This window comes from Anomaloglossus baeobatrachus, chromosome 5 (genome assembly GCF_048569485.1).
Source record: "Anomaloglossus baeobatrachus isolate aAnoBae1 chromosome 5, aAnoBae1.hap1, whole genome shotgun sequence".
Taxonomy (NCBI): domain Eukaryota; kingdom Metazoa; phylum Chordata; class Amphibia; order Anura; family Aromobatidae; genus Anomaloglossus; species Anomaloglossus baeobatrachus.
This window is the reverse complement of record NC_134357.1, coordinates 91,089,673-91,107,991: the sequence shown is the minus strand read 5'-3', so window position 1 is coordinate 91,107,991 and position 18,319 is coordinate 91,089,673. Positions and strand designations below refer to the sequence as shown.

At 40.6% G+C, this 18,319-nt stretch overlaps 2 protein-coding genes across 6 annotated transcripts in view; one reads left to right on the top strand and one right to left on the bottom strand.

Moving 5' to 3' along the window:
* PHYHIPL (phytanoyl-CoA 2-hydroxylase interacting protein like) overlaps nt 1-2,905 on the top strand; it is a 204,119-nt gene extending 201,214 nt beyond the window's left edge. For both annotated transcript variants that reach the window (XM_075348705.1, XM_075348706.1), the window contains exon 5: nt 1,518-2,905. In XM_075348705.1, coding sequence (XP_075204820.1) covers nt 1,518-2,052 — 535 coding nt within the window. In that variant the 3' untranslated portion in view covers nt 2,053-2,905. The remainder of the gene's footprint in view (nt 1-1,517) is intronic.
* FAM13C (family with sequence similarity 13 member C) overlaps nt 2,698-18,319 on the bottom strand; it is a 218,460-nt gene continuing 202,838 nt past the window's right edge. For all 4 annotated transcript variants that reach the window (XM_075348703.1, XM_075348701.1, XM_075348704.1 and 1 more), the window contains 2 exons: nt 13,359-13,460; nt 2,698-8,213 (listed from right to left, as the gene is read on the bottom strand). In XM_075348703.1, the coding sequence (XP_075204818.1) occupies nt 8,090-8,213; nt 13,359-13,460 (226 nt within the window). In that variant the 3' untranslated portion in view covers nt 2,698-8,089. The remainder of the gene's footprint in view (nt 8,214-13,358; nt 13,461-18,319) is intronic.

Genomic DNA, 18,319 nt, shown 5'->3' with positions numbered 1-18,319 from the left:
AAGCGAATGGAGTGTGCAATATTTACGCTGTTTGGTTCCCATTCTACAGACACACGGGAAGACGTTGGGGGGATTGCTACATTATGATTGACAGCTAGATACATGAGGAGGTGAAGGTCCTTTGGATAACTAAGCTTGGAAAAAAACATCATCCCTAAAGGAGTTAATATGGCTAACCGTGTGAGCTACTGGAGAAATGGAAGCCAGCAGAGAATAACTGAAGAGAATAGGGCCCAGGAACATATCCAACTTGTCTTTTCAGCCTCAGTGTATTCTCTAAGTACTGTCTAATAACATAGCATGTATTATAATAGTACTGGTGCAATAGTCCAGCGGAGATACTGATAAAATGAATTTAACCTTCGTCAGGCTGCATAATTTTACAACGTTAACAGCGACCCCTTATCTCGGAAGGGGGTGGAGATATTTTATTGAAATTTGGCCAATATATTCTGGACCAAAACTGCAGAGATGTCACGAAATTTCAGCCCTCTATGGCTTTTGGAAAAAAAATGTATTGCAATTTTAAAACAGAATAGTTACAATTGTACCTATTCAGCCAGACAAAGGTTAAAGCTCCACTCAGGGGTTTTAGACATTTTTTATTAGAGCTGGAGTGGCCTTTAAATGTAGGTCCCCTGCCCCAAGTATTATACTCACCTTCCGGTGGCGTCACGGTTATTCGGCACTGCTTCAGTTCCGTGGCGCCATCTTGTGCCTGTGCCTTCTGACTGTCCGAAAGTCAGAAGTTACATCACAAGGACTCCATGCAAGTGTATGAGAGCTAGACCAAGCTTCCCATAGAGTTGTAATGAGTTGAGACCTTTGTCGCGCTCCATGAAACACTGGAGCTGCCGACAGGTCACAAATTACAGGAGCTGGAAAAAGATGAATACGGTGACAGGTCAGTATAAAACAGGGGACAGGGAACTTAGGCACCGCTTCAACTGTGCAATAAAAAAAAAACCACTGGAGTGGGTCTTTAAGCAGTGTTTCCCCAACTTCAGTCCTCAAGGACCACCAACAGTGCATGTTTTTAGGATTTCCTTAGCAATGCACAGGTATTGGATTCCTCACCTGTGCAGGTGATTAAATTATCACCGATGCAATACTGCAGAAATCCTGAAAACATGCAGTGTTGGGTGGTGGGCCTTGAGGACTGGAGTTGGGGAACACTGCTTTAAAGGGGTTGTATTGATAGCTAGTGGATGAGGGAGAGCTTGCAGTACCAGTACGGAGCTACTGCGTCACCGTCGGTCAGCTGATTAATGGGGGTTACACAACCGATCTGATATTGATCACCAATCCTAATCACAGAGTTGGACTCTGGTTGGTCAAACCAGGCATTTTACTTTGATAGATTATTAATAATTGAAACCCTTTTTTTCTCACTTTACAGACTAAAGAGTCCAATTTACTGTGTGCACTCAATGAACATGTTCACTCATATGGTACTTATTTTATGTAACATACTTAAAAATAGTTTGTCATAGATTTTTTTATTTTCCTAATTTTAGGACACATCACGGAAATGTCCTGCAGCCTTCTCTAAAAGACAACAGTGGCAGTCACGGCTCTCCGATAAGTGCCAAACTGGAAGGAATCTTTTTCAGCTGCAACACAGAGTTCAACACTGGCAAACCCCCTCAAGATTCACCGTACGGGAGGTACAGGGTCGAGATCCCTGCTGAAAAACTCTTCAACCCAAACACCAACTTGTACTTTGGGGATTTTTACTGTATGTACACGGCTTATCACTACGTCATTGTGGTCATCGCTCCGGTGGATTCTCCAGGAGATGAGTTTTGCAAGCAGCGCCTTCCTCAACTGAGTCTGAGCGACAACAAATTTTTGACCTGTACCGAAGAAGAAGGAAGTCTTGTATTTCGCCATGCCCAAGATGTAATCTTGGAAGTCATTTACACTGACCCTGTGGATCTTTCTTGTGGCACAGTGGCAGAAATCATTGGTCATCAGCTAATGAGCTTGTCTACCGCCAATGCAAAAAAAGATCCCAGCTGCAAGACCTGCAACATCAGTGTTGGACGTTAAAAGCCCTCTCGGTCTACCGTATGGCAGTTAACCCTCCCTCTTCATTCTTACCAGACATTTTGTCCGGAAGCATGCAAAAATGCAGCTGTCACCAAAAGCATACACTGAAATTAGAACTCCTTAACCCCTTCGCTGCCTGACGAAGCCTGCAAGGCATTGCTTGGCATTGCACTGTAGTTCCTCCCGCAGCAAAGGACTTAAATAGCTTTTTTAAAACTTTTTTTATTATTTGTGAAGTTGATGCTGCTCCTAACCACTACAAACCATTCTGTTCTCTGCCAACTGTTAAAATCTTAGGTGTTGCAAATGTTAATATTTTATTTTAATATTTTTTTTTTCGTTCATTTGCTGTTTATATACTGTTTGTTTGCCAAACATAACAAAACTATATGTAGTCTGCTTTAGCAAGGTTAAAAACTACCAACTATGGCTTTATTGGGGTGTCTAAATAGCAATTATTTTAAGTTACTAAAACTTATTGGGAACTAAAAGTAATAATAATAAAAAAGCATGAAAATTTGTAATTTCAGCATGATTGAGCTCTCCAAGCCTAGATACGTCAACACTTCCAATGTCGCTCGACAAAATGTTAAATGTTAAGATACTAGCTAACAGGAAACAAATACTGTATTCCACCATCATGGATATGATAGAAAAATATTTTATTTGTACCGTTGTATAAAATATTTACAAATCATATAGAATATATAGAGCACATTTTATTAGCAAGTGTATACATGTCATAAACCATTTTTCCCTTATCAAAGATGTAGACTGTAAACTTCATCAAGTCGTGTATACGTTCCTGTTATTCTTGCTTCAAAGATTTTAATTAAAAACAGAACTGAAGTCATTTCGATTCATAAAGTATGCTTAAAAACAAAATCAGATTTAATGCAACCATCACAAAAGGTCATGAAAATTATTTCACTTGCAAATGGTAATATATATATATATTAATTTTTTTGTCACTCCCAATAAACAAATTTCAAATGTCTGTTTTAAAATCATGCACTTTGGATACAAGAGAAGTAGAAAGGTTTCGACTTGGTAGGAAGAGTAAAAAAAAAAAAGAAAAAAGAACAAACAAACAAACAAAAAAAACAAAACGACCAGTGCTAAGCACAATAGCAAAAGACACGACAGATCTCGAGTGTGTGGGTGCCGGTGTGACACGGGTGTAGAAAAGGGAACGTTAGCAGCATACTCTGATACCACAGATCATTCTGTACTCAGATATAAGACTTTATTCTGATATAGTTATATAGCATCAATCATGAGTAGATTAAGGCAGCTTTGCATATTTCAACATTCTTCCAAAAAGTTTTTTTTATTGTTTTTAAAGATTTTTCTTCGAACAAATAGGAAAATAAAAAATCACAACGCGACAATCAAAAAATAATTGTAGGAGGCAATGATTTTTGGCAAGGTCCCGCTAATCAGTGGTAATAGATGAAGTGTTATATACAGCAATGAAATCACCTCTCTACATGCACGGAGAAATCAATCTCCGTTGGAACCCGGTGTACTCCATTGTGAAAAATATATTGTGGAAACTTGCATCTTTCCAATTTTTTTTTGACTATTACAATCAGTGGTAAATATATAGCCGTGTCCTGATCAAAACCACTGCGGTGAATCCAAGATGTCTTTCTCCCTACTTTACAAAAAGATTCCAAAAAGTTGTCTAGTGAGAAGGACGTTTTTCTATGAACATAATGTAGTAAGGAAAATCAAATATCCACAGACATAAATGAGGCTTCATGCACATAGATGTCTTTAGACTATGAAAAAACCTCAAATGTATTAAGGGATTAGGGTACATGGGTATCGGAAATCTGTTCAGCCCTATTACTTGTATTAAAGGTGTTTAAAGGGAACCTGTCAGGTCCAGTCCTGGGTGGATATTTCAAATCCCTCCCTAGCAGTCCCAGCCTATAGTAGCATAGATAAAGGGATTGTTATTTCCCTTGGCTAGTTGGTCCCTTAACATGCAAGTACGTCCCTGTGGGCATGCTAACATGGATGAATGCGCAGTGTCAGAGGCATGGTCGCTCTCGCCTCTCTGCTGCCACCACCTCGGACGCTGGTTTTTAACTCCGTGCGCATAATCAGAAGTCCCCGGACTTTCAGTCATGCGCACTATGAAGCTGGGTGTATGCGTCTCGACTTCAAACTGGTGTAATGCGCATGACTGGAAGTCCAGGGACTTCTGATCATATGCAGTGAGCCAAAAACCAGCATTGGCAGCAGAGAGGGGAGAGCGACCATGCCTCTGACGCTGCGCATCCCTTAGCATGTGAGCATGCACACAGGGGCGTGCTTACATGCTAAGGGGGCCGACTAGCCAAGGGAAATAATGCCCTTTTGACTAGTCCCTGGCCTCATTATCATATCATAAAGGATCTTTAGAAATACTTTTTCTAAAGATCCCTTTATCTATACTACTTTGAGCTGCAACTGCCAAGCAGGGATTAGAAATACCGCTCTTGGTTCTGGGTGCATTCAGGACCTGACAGGTTCCATTTAAAAACCTAAGAGCAATAAATGTGGTCATATAAATAAAAAGGCATAACCTGCTCTATATCAACGTCAATGCTGCAGTGGTCCCCAAAATTGTCTTTGTATACTTTGCTGCAGTAGTGATGTACCGCACATGACCGCTGCAGTCAGTCCCTGGCCTCAGTGATGATGATTGTGTCTATAACAGGAGACCACTGAGGTCAGTGATTGGCTGCAGTGCTAATATGGATGTTGATAAAGTCACCAAAACAGCACAGTAAATTAAGGTCAGTCGGGACTACTGAAGCCAGTGGAGCTGCAAGACATGTAACGTGAGTTATGACTTTTTTATTTTAGCACATTTTCAGGTTGTTGTTTTCTCAATTCCTAGCCTACCCTTTTAATATCTTTTTCCCTAATGCTCTCACAAAATTTGAAGGGCTTATCCACTACTGGGTCAAACACTTCTCAATTACTATATTTCCCAATGTAAAATAAAAACAGCCTGCATTCACCACCAGTCATAGCACCATCTTAGGTCTCCTAGGGCTTGTGTGACATTGTTATGGCATATGAGACCTCAAGGCAGTTGCATTTCTGACCTCTTTCAGATGTCCGTTTCGTCTGAAGGAAGTGAGGGTGAAACAGCCTATTAGCAGCTGGCAATTGGTTGTAGGGCTCACGTGCCATAACAAAATGTTATGCAAGCCCCTGGAGACTGGTACCGATATTGCTGAAACGGTTCTGGGATGAGTGGTGAGCACAGGCTGTTTTTATTTGACATGGGGGAGTATAATGACTGACAAGGCATTGTCCATGTAGTAAACCTCTTTAATTATTCAAAATTTGAAGCCCATATCAAAAATCTAAATGTGGTTCAGATTTCAATGTTGGCTCTTAGCAGTAGATTTTCATTGTTAGCACTAAAGGTCTAAGCTTCATTGTTGTGTCTGTGAAGAACAGGACCAGGCCCCTCTTCTGACAAGTCTGCTTCAGTGAATATCTACTATCCCCATAAAATGACAATTCTATAGCATCAGTTTATTTTTTAGGACTCTGCATTGTGGTTTTTTTCCATTATCCCACATGGAAATCATTGAATAAACTGATAAATTTAAACCGGTTTAACATTTCATAGCGCACTTACAAACGGCATGGTCAAGACTGTCCGCTGGTCTCCTGATCCGAATCCAAGACCATCATTGGCAGATATGAGGCAGCTGAAATCAGGTCAGGAGATCTGAGGCTATCCTGCACCTTGCTGTCCAAACTTGCACTATAGGAAGTGTAAAATAGTCCCAGTTTCACCATCCACTCGTCAGTAAGATGTGTCCATAGAGTCAGCACTGCTTTTGTAGTGTCCGAGGGGTGCAGAGACACGCTCAATTCACAAGGATAATTGTAACACCCAATGGCTTATTTATTTATACACTTCCAAGTGAGTTGACAGTAGAACAGGATGAAAAGTTAATCTTGAATAAATGTTGTATAGGGAACTTATTAAAGCAGACATGTCAGGAGAGCCAGGGACCAGATCTACCAGAGATAGGGTGTCCCGGTCAATGGACCATTGGTTATTATTTTACTACAAAATTCACATGTGCATGAGGCCTGGGAGTGGTTGATGTATTTTGGTGACTCCTAGAACATCTAATTGAATGTAAATGTAACTGCTCTTTGAGCAAAGTGTTGACACGTGACAAAGTATGATTGAGGGGTCAAGTTCTGAGATCACCACCGATCACTAAAAGAAAGGAGTGGAAGAGCCCAGAAGATCGCTGCTGTCCTCTTTAGGGTACAGTTCCACTTGCCTGTAGCTTCCGGTGCGAGAGGATCAGAAGCGATATGCTAATGACCCTCTGCTGCGAGCGTCAGCCAAGGGTCATGCGAATGTGATGCAATCTTGTGATCGACGTACAGCTGTGAAGAAGGAGGGAACACTTTCTCCCCATCTCCTCCGCTGCCTGTCTCTGTGTACATCGTACTGCGGTTGGATGACATGCGAGTGAAGTGCGATGTTTCACATGCACCCGCGTAGACATGCATGGAGGAGCTTGAGCCAAGAATCGGTACCAAAAGCAGCATGCTGCAATTCATTCCGCATGCCGCTATGGCATAAGAAATCAATCACAGATGGACACTGCCCCATAGTTTTGCACTAGAGTGAGGGCAATATGACGTTTTATCGGATTGAACTTGTCCCTGCAAAATGCAAGTGGAACCGTACCCTTAGACAGAAGAAGGGATAGGAGTCTGTCTTCCATCTCAGCTTCTGTCGCTTCTTTTTAGTGATTGTGAAAGGTAAAGCATTTGGTAATGGAAACTTCTGACATCTTTACGGCATGTCAAAAGTTTTCAAAAAGTCTAGTTACATGTGGAAATGACTAATGTTTAAAGTAGTAAAAAGTTAAAAAATTGACAATTATGACAAAGAGAATAAAAGAGTAAAGTACAATACATAAATTAAGGCTGTGAGTGAACAATATCATCTTAAAAGACTCCATTGCTGTATCCAGTGTAGGGAAAAAATCTGAAATCTCATGTTGAAACCTCCGGGTAGGTTCACTTGCCATTAGCCTGTGCTTATCATTGGATCCATGCTCAATCAGAAGGTTTAATTTATTTATACACTTACATATGCAATGCTGCTTTAATTTTACAAAGATGTCCAAAAAAATAAATATTCTGAAAAATACTTTTTGCTTTTACAATATATGAAACTAGATATGAAACACGGGATGCTGAGCCCCGGGACCGTGTGAGTCGGGGGCTCGGCGCATCTTCATATATATATATATGACAGTAAAACATATCTCTCATAGATTACATTATAATGACATTTTCAGAAAGTGCAGTCTTGTTGCTTACATTGTTGGCCTTTGGTTGAAGACAAGAACGTATGGTTTCAACACAAAAACAAAATGATAAAAACCACAGCTCAATATTAAAAATAGGTTACCAGAGAATAAATATATACAGCCTGTACATGGCATAAATAGATTTTCTGAAACACTCTATTAAAGTTACATTATAACTGTGATCTCTGTTCTGTGGTTGATGCCTACAACATATCAAAGGCACTTCAGACAATGAAGCAGATTGTGGAAACAGCGTAATATCGGGGAGCTAGTTAAACATGTCATCCTTCAAAATTTTTAAGAGTTTGGCAAAGAAAATAAACTCAAACACACAAAAATGGTAAAAGCCTTATTAACTCAGTGCCATTATCGACTGCTAACCGATTACCGCCATAATGCCCTTCGGCAGAACTGCATTCGAGACCGGGACAGCGTCAAGTATGCCCACCTTTGGTTTTTTTCCCCACTGTTAAATACCAATTCAACAGTCTATGTTCAAGACACTACAAAGCCCAGCAAGCATTAGCTCTGCGTCATCCCTGGTCATTGCTATTGTTCTCCCTATCAGGTAGTGTGTGATATTAAAGTGCATCAGAATGTCAGTGTCATACATGAGTGTGCAGAAATACAGCAATTTTAATTCTTCTTCAATACCGCTTCTGGTAGACCCGCCAGCTCTATATAGTTTTTGATACATCTTGTTTGCTGATCAAGACCTCCAATAACCGAAGCTTAGCTTTTATTTGTTTGTATTCACAGTACTCTTCAGCCATGGGTATTCTGTCTTCTTTTTGGGCACTTCTGAAAAATAAGGGACAAAAATGACACCAAAAGTGAATAAGAAATAAATAAATATTAGAGGTAAAGTTTCACCTAGTGGAGAGTGCCAAGTTGTCAAAGAGGAGACTTACGATCATCCTCTAAATTTAAATATGCAAATTAGCCTCTTGAGAGAAAAAGAAGTCAAGAACATATGACGAAGCTACTTGGCTAAAAAAAAAAAAATATACACTACAGTTCAAAGGTTTGGGGTCACCCAGACAATTCTGTCTTTTCCATGAAAAATCATACTTTTATTTATGAAATGAGTTGCATAATGAATAGAAAATATAGTCCAGACATTGACGAGGTTAGAAATAATGATTTTTACTTGAAATAATAATTTTCTCCTTCACACTTTGCTTTCGTCACAGAATGTTCCTTTGCGGCAATTCCAGTTTTGGAGACCTTTGGCATTCTAGCTGTTAATTTGCGGAGGTAATCTGGAGATATTTCACCCCATGCGTCCCCCCCCTCCCACAAGTTGGATTGGCTTGATGGACACTTCTTGCGTACCATACAGTCAAGCTGCTCCCACAACAGCTCAATAGGGTTGAGATCTGGTGACTGGGCGGCCACTCCATTACAGAGAGAATACCAGCTGCCTGCTTCTTCCCTAAATATTTCATGCATAATTTGGAGGTGTGCTTTGGGTCATTGCCCTGTTGTAGGATGAAATTGGCTCCAATCAAGCGCTGTCCACAGGGTATGGCATGACGTTGCAAAATGGAGCGATAGCCTTCCTTATTCAAAATCCCTTTTGCCTTGTACAAATTTCCCACTTTACCAGCAAAAAAAGCAACCCCCAGACCATCACATTATCTCCACCATGCTTGACAGGTCAAGCACTCTTCCAGCATCAGAACAACTCTTTCAGTTGTTCTGCAAGTCACAATTGTTCTTCTGTGTGATCCAAACACCTCAAACTTTGATTCGTCTGTCCATTACACTTTTTTCCAATCTTCCCATGTCCAATGTCAGTGTCCTTTTGCCCACATTAATCTTTTCCTTTTATTAATATGGCTTTTTCTTTGCCACTCTGCCCTGAAGGCCAGCACCCCAGAGTCGCCTCTCCATTGTAGAAGTTGGCACTGGCATTTTGCAGGTACTATTTAAAGATGCTGCCAGTTGACAACCTGTGAGGTGTCGATTTCTCAAACTAGAGACTCTAATGTACTTGTCTTGTTGCTCAGTTGTGCAGCGGGGCCTCCCACTTCTCTTTCTACTCTGGTTAGAGCCTATTTGTGCTCTCCTCTAAAGGGAGTAGTATACACCGTTGTAGGAAATCTTCAGTTTCTTGGCAATTTCTCGCATGGAATAGCCTTCATTTCTAAGAACAAGAATAGACTATCGAGTTTCACATGAAAGTTCTCTTTTTCTGGCCATTTTGAGAATTTAAGGGAAACAACAAATGTAATGCTCCAGATTCTCAACTAGCTCAAAGGAAGGTCAGTTTTATAGCTTCTCTAATCAGCAATACTGTTTTCAGCTGTGCGAACATACTTGCACAAGAGTTTTAAAGGGATTTCTAAACATCCATTAGCCTTCTAACACAGTTAGCAAACACAATGTAACAGTAGAACACTGGAGTGGTGGTTGTTGGAAATGGGCCTCTATACACCTATGTAGATATTGCATTAAAAAACAGACGTTTGAAGCTAGAATAGTCATTTACCACATTAACACTGTATAGAGGGGATTTATGTTTCATTTAATTTTAGCTTTATTGACAAAAAATGTGCTTTTTTTTCAAAAATAAGGAAATATCTACGTGACCCCAAACGTTTGAACTCTAGTGTATATGTGATGTATTATTTTCCCATTTTGATGTTCATTTTTTTCACACTGCGTTCTTCCCTTCAGTGGTCCCATTGGGTCTTCCGTCTGAACTCCCACAAAACGGGATTCGGACATATGCACCAGTGGGGCCACTGACTATAATAGTGCAGATGGAGTCACCATGTGCTTTGTTGTGCACCATTTTCGGGGGTACACACTTACTGGAGGTGGACAGCCAGACGCAGACTACTACGTCTGGGTGTAGATGACCGAAAATGGTGCATGACAGAGAACACGGTGACTAAGTCTGCACCATTATAGTCAGTGGCACCGCTGGCGCATACATCCAAATCCTGTTTTATGGGGAGTTTGGTCGGAAGACCCGACTGGACCACTGAACGGGGTGAAGAACCCAGAGTGAAAGCAGCCTAAGGGATACATATTTTCACATTTATTACTTCAGATAATTATGCACATTTTACTACCAAATATGTACTTTTTTTTTTTTTTTTTAGAGTTCGTCATTTTGATTATGAAAAAAAGGAGAGATTTAAAGTTTTACAGCTTTTTTTTTATAATATATTTTATATTATTTCTTACATTTTAATCAAGAATCACCTTAAAGGGGTTGTCCACTACTAGAACAATCCATTCTGACTCCACGTTTCCCTCAGGTAAAAAAAAAAAGCCTATACTCACCCCCGTCGCAGGCGCGGTTCCAGAGGTGCGGGGCCTTATGATGCTGCGACTCACATGATGTTGTAATGGCCGGCGATCACCAAGTCCAATATATGCTGGCTTCTGTCTCCCCGTCTTTGGACAAACGAGTTAATCAACAGGAAGTGACACTGTGGCTCCTGCCCAATTCCAGTTGGTTTCTCCTGTGTCCGAAGGCGAAGAGACAGAAGCCGCGGAGGATGTATAGGCTTTATTATATTACCTGGAGGAAAAGTGGAAACCAAAGGGGTTGTGCTAGTAGTGGCCACACCCTTTAAGGACTACTGCTTGATTGCTGCTACAATACACTTCATAGGAGTAGTAACATTGCACACAAAGCCTTCATTAGGCTCCCATCAAACATGAAAACCCATTTGATCACAGAAGAGGGGAAGGAGGCAATGGGCATCACACGCGACATTCTCCAACCGTCTAACCTCCTAAATGCCAATGTCATGAATAAGGATTACTATTAGGGGCTCGTACTATATGGAGTGGACTCAACTAATGAGTGCAGTAAGTGGACAAAGTTGCCAAGACACTGGCAAATACAGACAGAGCAGGACCCCAGTGAAAGAACAACATATCAGCCCTTTACAGTTTAAAATCTCATCATAATGCACAATATCACCTGATTTGAATACAGAAATGGCCCCCTAACCTTTCGGGCCCGTGTGGCTGCACTGGTTGCGCCAATGATATGTCCGCCCCTGCTATAAGGGGGTTAACTAACATATTTTAATGTTTTCTTATAATTCTGTGTATTATTCCTCCCAATAATCTCTGAATAAATTGACAACTGGGAGTTACTACTTCCCTTTCAAAGGGGTGTGTCTCTTAATAGTCTGATACTATCAGCGCTGGTCGGTCAGCCTGAGCGTACACACCTCCAACTGGTGAATACATATAGGAATAACAGTGAAAATGTGCAACAAAAGTATAAGAAAAGATGCTCCAGAATTATTATATTATGGGAAATACAAGTATTCATTAGAACAGACTTGTCAGGAGAAATAACAGGTCGTCTGTAATACAAAATGCTGGATTTTAGTCCAGAGAGCGTCTGATGTTTGATTACCAGTAGTTATGATCAGGTTATGAAAACTGAGAGCAACTAATATCGCAGTTACTAACTGAGGTCCGTAAATAAACTAAGGAGTGAATGTTCTTGCACAGCCCACCGGAGGATTTTCAATTAATAGATGAGGGTCCACATTTTAAGGCCCAAAATAAAAGTACAAAAGGCGTAATTTGCTCTGAAGGAATCAGCATGGCCACACACATTATAGACAGCCCTTTAAATTTAATGGAGACTGTTTAATGCTTTATTTCCCCTATTGTGACCGTTTTGGAGAAAATTTGTGATAACTCTTTAAACTGGAACACCCCTTGAACAATACAAGAAACTGAGGAAAAGAAAAGTCCTATTGTTGTTAGCCTTAGGCTATGTTCTTACGGGAGCTCGCACCTGCGGATATATCCACAGGTACGTCCGCAGGTTTTCCTGCAGCAGCTCCCTGAAACCCACATCGGGATTTCTGGCAGCAGCTCCCCAAAACCCGCAGCGCGATTCCAGCAAAATTGCTGCGGTAAACCTGCAGACATTCATGCAACTTACCTGCGGAAGTCCCAGCCTCTATCTCTAAAGTGGAGGGCTGGGAATTCCGCAGGTAATTCCGCAGGAATAATTGACATGCAGTTACGTGTGGCTGCGGGACATTCGCAGCATATTCCGCAGCCGCGCATACTGCAGCATGGACACAGACACTCCCCATGTTCCATAAGATAACATGAGGAATGTCTGTACTTGCTAAAACCTGCGGATTTATCTAGAAAATCCAGATAAATCCGCAGCTTTTCCGCGGCAAATTCCGCGGGTACATTGTCCCGTAGGCACATAAAGTGTTCCAGCACATTCAAGTAACTTTACAAAATAAACTGAAATTTGTAAATAAATGAGAAATAACAGAATTAAATGATATAACTTTAACCAGCATTTTTCACTACTTTTCCTCTCTGCAGGCTCTCTCTCCAATTTTCAGTTCTCTCTGGGCTAGTGAGTGGTGACTATTTCCTATCATATCTTCTATATTCAGTACATAGCCAAGAGGGATTCCTGCTCCCTTAGCTCTATGAGCACATGTTCAGAAGTAGCAGCAGTATGGAAGACATTACACTGCGGTACTGAGCAGGGTGACTATGAATACAGCTCTGGTGGGTGATAAACTGCTTTATTAACTACCAGGATCCATCTGTCCACTCTGCCTTTGTTTGTTTTCTAATTCTGCTCGTCCTTCCTCCATATATTTTAATAGACTCCTAAGACACCAGTGAGCTGGAAGTCCGTCTTGTCTATTTTGTCTAGAGCAAGGCGGGTTTTAGAAATTTTTTCCTAAGAGGATGACTCCACGAAGTCAAGGGGAGGGTAAGAAGCAGCTCATAAGTGGAGAAAGAAGCAGAATTTTCGGATAAGATATATTACAAAGTTTCACCTGTTCTGTTGATGTATGTAAAGTTTGTTGAACAAGTGCTAATTAGGGTGAAGACCTGGTTTGTTTTGAAGAACAACTTGCAGTGTACAGGTATTCTGCACATTAGCTATATATCATATCATTCATTTTTCAAGATTACCTTCCAGTTTGTCGTAAAAAGTGCTCTTCAAATTCTCTTAAAGCTTTCCTTAATCTTTTCTTGTCTGCTCTGGTTTCACGAAGTTGATCAAGAAGCTCGGGCCTGGAACATAAAAGGAAGTCGTGGTCAGAACTAGAAAAAGGATTGTCTTGAACTCTCACATCAACCAACCTTATTAAAATACACTTCATTACGCTTTACTACAGAGAAACTCGACATAGAAGATAAACACCATGATGCAGGATTTATAACAATCCATCAAAACAAAGTCTTATAGAAGTCTACCTCCTGTGTCCCACTAATGCAGAGTATATTAATTGTAGAAAGAAATCAAAGGCGACCAGCTCTAATTTCAGATTGCTACGAGCAACATATACAGTATATCAATTAATTGCTGTGTCTTTGATAAAAAATGCAAATGAGCTCTTTTCCACAATGAAGAAAGCTGTGTCATTTCAGTCTTTTCAGAAAAGCTAATTTGCATGCCCTTTTTGCCTGGCCTGTTAGAAATCCTATTCCAGATGTCAGCAGAGGCAGCAAAGATGGGGGATCGAACACAAACAAATCTGATTTCTTCCATATTTTCGGAGCCAGCAGATTTTTCATTTTTGCACTTTAGTTCTCCCCCCCCCTTTTCCAAGATTAATATATTTGTCTATCATTCTTCATTAATTCATTCATTCATTACAGTGTGCTGACACATAGTGTGTATATCTCTCTCTCATTATATATCTAATATATAAAGCTGAATGTGTGTGTGTGTGTGTGTGTGTGTGTGTGTGTGTGTGTGTTCGGGATTGGCATCCGCACCGTCGCAGCTAAAGCCACAAAATTTTGCACACTCACACGTCTGGACCCCGAGAGCGTCATAGGCTATGTTTTGAGGGGAAATTTTAACCCCGCGCTTTACAGTTATTCGCCAAAAAACCTGCCTCCATTAAAGCAAATGGAGCTGGGAGCCACAGTGCAGCCAGAACTTCAGAAGAATGCGCAGCCACGCCCTTCTATAGAATGTTGGCGTGTCACAGGGAAAGAGAGGGAAAGAGACTGACAGGGAAAGTGACAGAGATAGATAGACAGACAGGGGAAGAGATAGATAGACAGAGAGGGGAAGAGATTGAGACAGACGGAGAAAGAGACAGAGACAGTCAGAGACAGACAGGGAAAGAGACAGACAAAGAGATAGAGAGAGAGACAGAGAGATATATACAGAGGGGGAGACGGACAAAGAATGGGAGAGAAACAGTTACTATCCCGGGCGTTAATACATTCCATTTATACATTCTATCCCGGGAATGTGAATACATTCTATTTTGTTAACAACAGTTATTAACCCGGGCGAAGCCGGGTAGTACAGCTAGTATAGATCATATATATATATATATATATATATATATATATACACACACACACATACATATATATATATGTATATATATAAAATGAGAGAGAGATATACACACTTTGTGTCAGCACACTGGAATGAATGAATGAATTATATATATGTATATATATATATATATATATATATATATATATATATAAGCTATATACCATATGTATGCACCCCTACATTAATTTAAAACTAAAGGTATGTGGACCCCTTTTTTTTTTTTTTTTTTTTATTATTCCAGCAATAGCTCTTTGCAGAGAAAATGTTTTTTTTTGCATGGTGAGCTGGCATTTTTACAGGTACTATTCTGGGGTACGTACGTTTTTATAGCTTTTTATTGCTTTGCTGAAAACCTTAAAATGGCACGTCTGTTATCTTATTTTTTTTTTCTTTACAGCGTATATTATTCAGGTAAAATCACTTTACTATATTGATATATAGGGCTTTTACAGATATGACGATATCAGATATGTTTTTATTCATTTTTATACTGGGAAAAGGGGGATGATTTGAATTTTTAGATATTTTTTAATAGTTTTAAAAACATTTTTCTTTATTATTTTAATTCTGTATTTTAGTCCACTTAAGGGTCTTAAACCTGGATTCCCTTTAGTAGCGGTATTGCATTAGACTATGTAAATGTTGGTTTCCTATGAAGCCCACGCTTTTGAATAGGTTTAACAAGTGTACCATGATATAATTCCTGGGGACCTTCAGTAGACTCCCAGCTATCCCATTGGAAATCCACTATTATGTTGAGGGGTGCTGATGGGATCTAGTGATTCATCTCTTATTTCAAATGCCACGGTCAATGATTGACAATGGCTTATAAACAGTTAATTGGCCATTCCAGGTTAACTCCTAACATACCAGCCACTTCTTTCCAGTCTATTGATTTCTATACAGCAGCGTGCTACTCACCTCCCTCTCAGTTCTTACAATCTGCTGTTGTAAATCTTGCAAAATTACCAGCCCACAGCATTGGCTGCTTTCAGAGCAGTCCTCTTGATCACAGCTCTCACTTTCCTGAGCCATGTGCTTGTTCAAATGCCTTGTTATCTCAATGTGTAAATATAGTGATGTAGATTTCAGAACACACCACAGACAGCTCAATGTGTTACAGCAGAACCTGTGCTGAGCTTTATAGTTCTACTAATAATACAGTTCTTCTCACCAGAACTGTCACTCAAGGAGGAGAGTCCGCCGTGCCAGAAACCGGGAAGTAAGGAGAATTCATAGCTCTGAGCTGCTATGTGAAGACAACTTGAGACTACTCCTTTAACCCTAGAACGCATACCTGGGGCCTCGCAGGCCTGCTAGGTTACTTGTTTTCTATGGTTGATTTCTATGGTTGCGCGTTCTAGGGTTAAAGGGCATCTGACATTAGGATTTCACGCCTTCCCTTTCCAACTATCTATTTGTGCATGTAGCTCTTTCAAAGACAAGTCCAGCAATACCTTTACATAGCCAATCTATTTTTCTGTTACTGAGAATTAGTGTTTCAATTGATATGCAAATGAGGCTGAACTATTTGTAGATTTGAAGCCTATGTCACTCCAGCTCTATTCCCTGCCAAGCACCACCTCCTCCTGCTTGACTCACATCCTCTATACAGTCCATCTGCAGGAAAACGAGTCGTAAGTCGAGCAGAAGGCAGCAGCACAGGGCAGGAAATAGAACCGGGGTGACGGAGGCTTCAGGTCTACCATAATCCTTCAGCTTCATTTGCATATCAATTCAAAGGCTGATTTCTCAGTAAAGAAGGAATAGAATGAATATGTAAAGTTATTACTGGTCTCTGAAAGAGCTACACGTGCCTATAAATACTTTGGGGTGACAAATCCTGCTGACAATTGCTCTTTAACTATTGATTTGTTACTGATGTCTAAACAAGGAACAGTGCAATTAATATGTGACACATTGGCTGGGACAGAATAATATGCCAGTTAGTGTTACTGGTGTCGAACAGTATAAATATTAAATGTTTAGAGCAATTTTCACAGCTGGGTATGTCCTTAATTGCGCTGAGCATTATTTATTGATGTTGGCCCGCTAATTACAACTAATTGGAGATTACATAATAATCTATGCAGGGTAAATAGTCAGATAAATGGGGCAATATACATTTAATAAATTAAATAGTCATCTGGTGTGTAATAGAATTATGCCCAGCTATATGTTATTAGATGCTGCAGATATCGGCACTTACATATTCCGCCAGAATCTGTCTAATAACCATAGAGTAGAAACATACAATTCATTACAAGTTATTGTTTGGATGGCTTATTTTTATCTGTCCTTACACTCCAGTCTGGGGTCATTCTCTAGGGAAACATTCTTGTGGAGCAGTGGTGCATGTATCTACAATGCGGGATTCAGCTGCTGGCATTATTGTGTAGACATACACGAAGCGGTTATCTCTGGTTGGGGGACCCAGCTATCGGTGGGGTCTTCGGATGTTATAGTGCTCTGTGGTGCACAAGATGCGTGAAATCGGCTGCAGAGTGTAGAAAAGTGTTAGGCTTCACACATACACTTGTAAAATCTTCCTGACTGCACCCTAAAGGGAACCAGTCAGGTGCAATATGCAGCCAGAACCAAGAGCAGTTCTGGGTGCATATTGCTAATCCCTGCCTAACCGCCCCAGCCTACTGTAGCATAGATAAAGAGATCTTTTGAAAAAGTGTTTCTAAAGCTCCTTTATGATATGCTAATGAGGCCAGGGACTAGTTGCAAGGGTGTTAGTTCCCTTGGCTAGTCGCCCCCCTTAGCATGTAAGCACGCACCTGTGTGTATGCTAACGTGCTAATGAATGCGCAGTCAGAGGCATGGTCGCGCTCACCTCTCTGCTGCCATTGCACCCAACGCTTGATTTCGGCTCAGTGCGTATGATTCCCGAACTTCCGGTCATGAGCACTATGAAGCCGGGTGTACGCTTCCCGGTTTCAAACTGATGTAGTGCGCATGACTGGAAGTGCCAGGACTTTTGATCATGCGCACTGACCATTTGCCCAGCATTCTGAGGTGGTGCAACAGATACAGGTACGCGCATCACTACCGGTGATGATGCTGGGCAGTGGGCATTGAATAGCATGTTAGCACGCCCCTGTGCGCTATCTAAAATGCTAAGAGGGAGGAATAAGCACAGGAACGAACACCCTTGCGACGAGTCCCTAAACTCATTATTAGCATGTCATAAAGGATCTTTAGAATACTTTTTGTATGCTACTAGATACAGGGACGGTTAGGCAGGGATTACAAATGTGCACCCAGAACTGCAAGTGGTTCTGGGTGCATATTGCACCCGACAGGTTCCCTTTAAGATCATATACTAATTATAAACTCCTTGATTTAGCCACTGCAGAATTATAACCCGTTCCCACCTGCTTTTCTTCCCCTCTTCAAGGAGCTGTTATTTTTTTTTCTTACTACATAACCTATGAAGACGTGTTTTGAGGGTTGAGTTGTAGTTTGAATGACACCGATCAGTTTATAATTTCACCTTCATTTTTGTTCGTCTTCACAGTGTTCATTGTGCAGAAAAAAAATAATAAAAAACATGATTTTC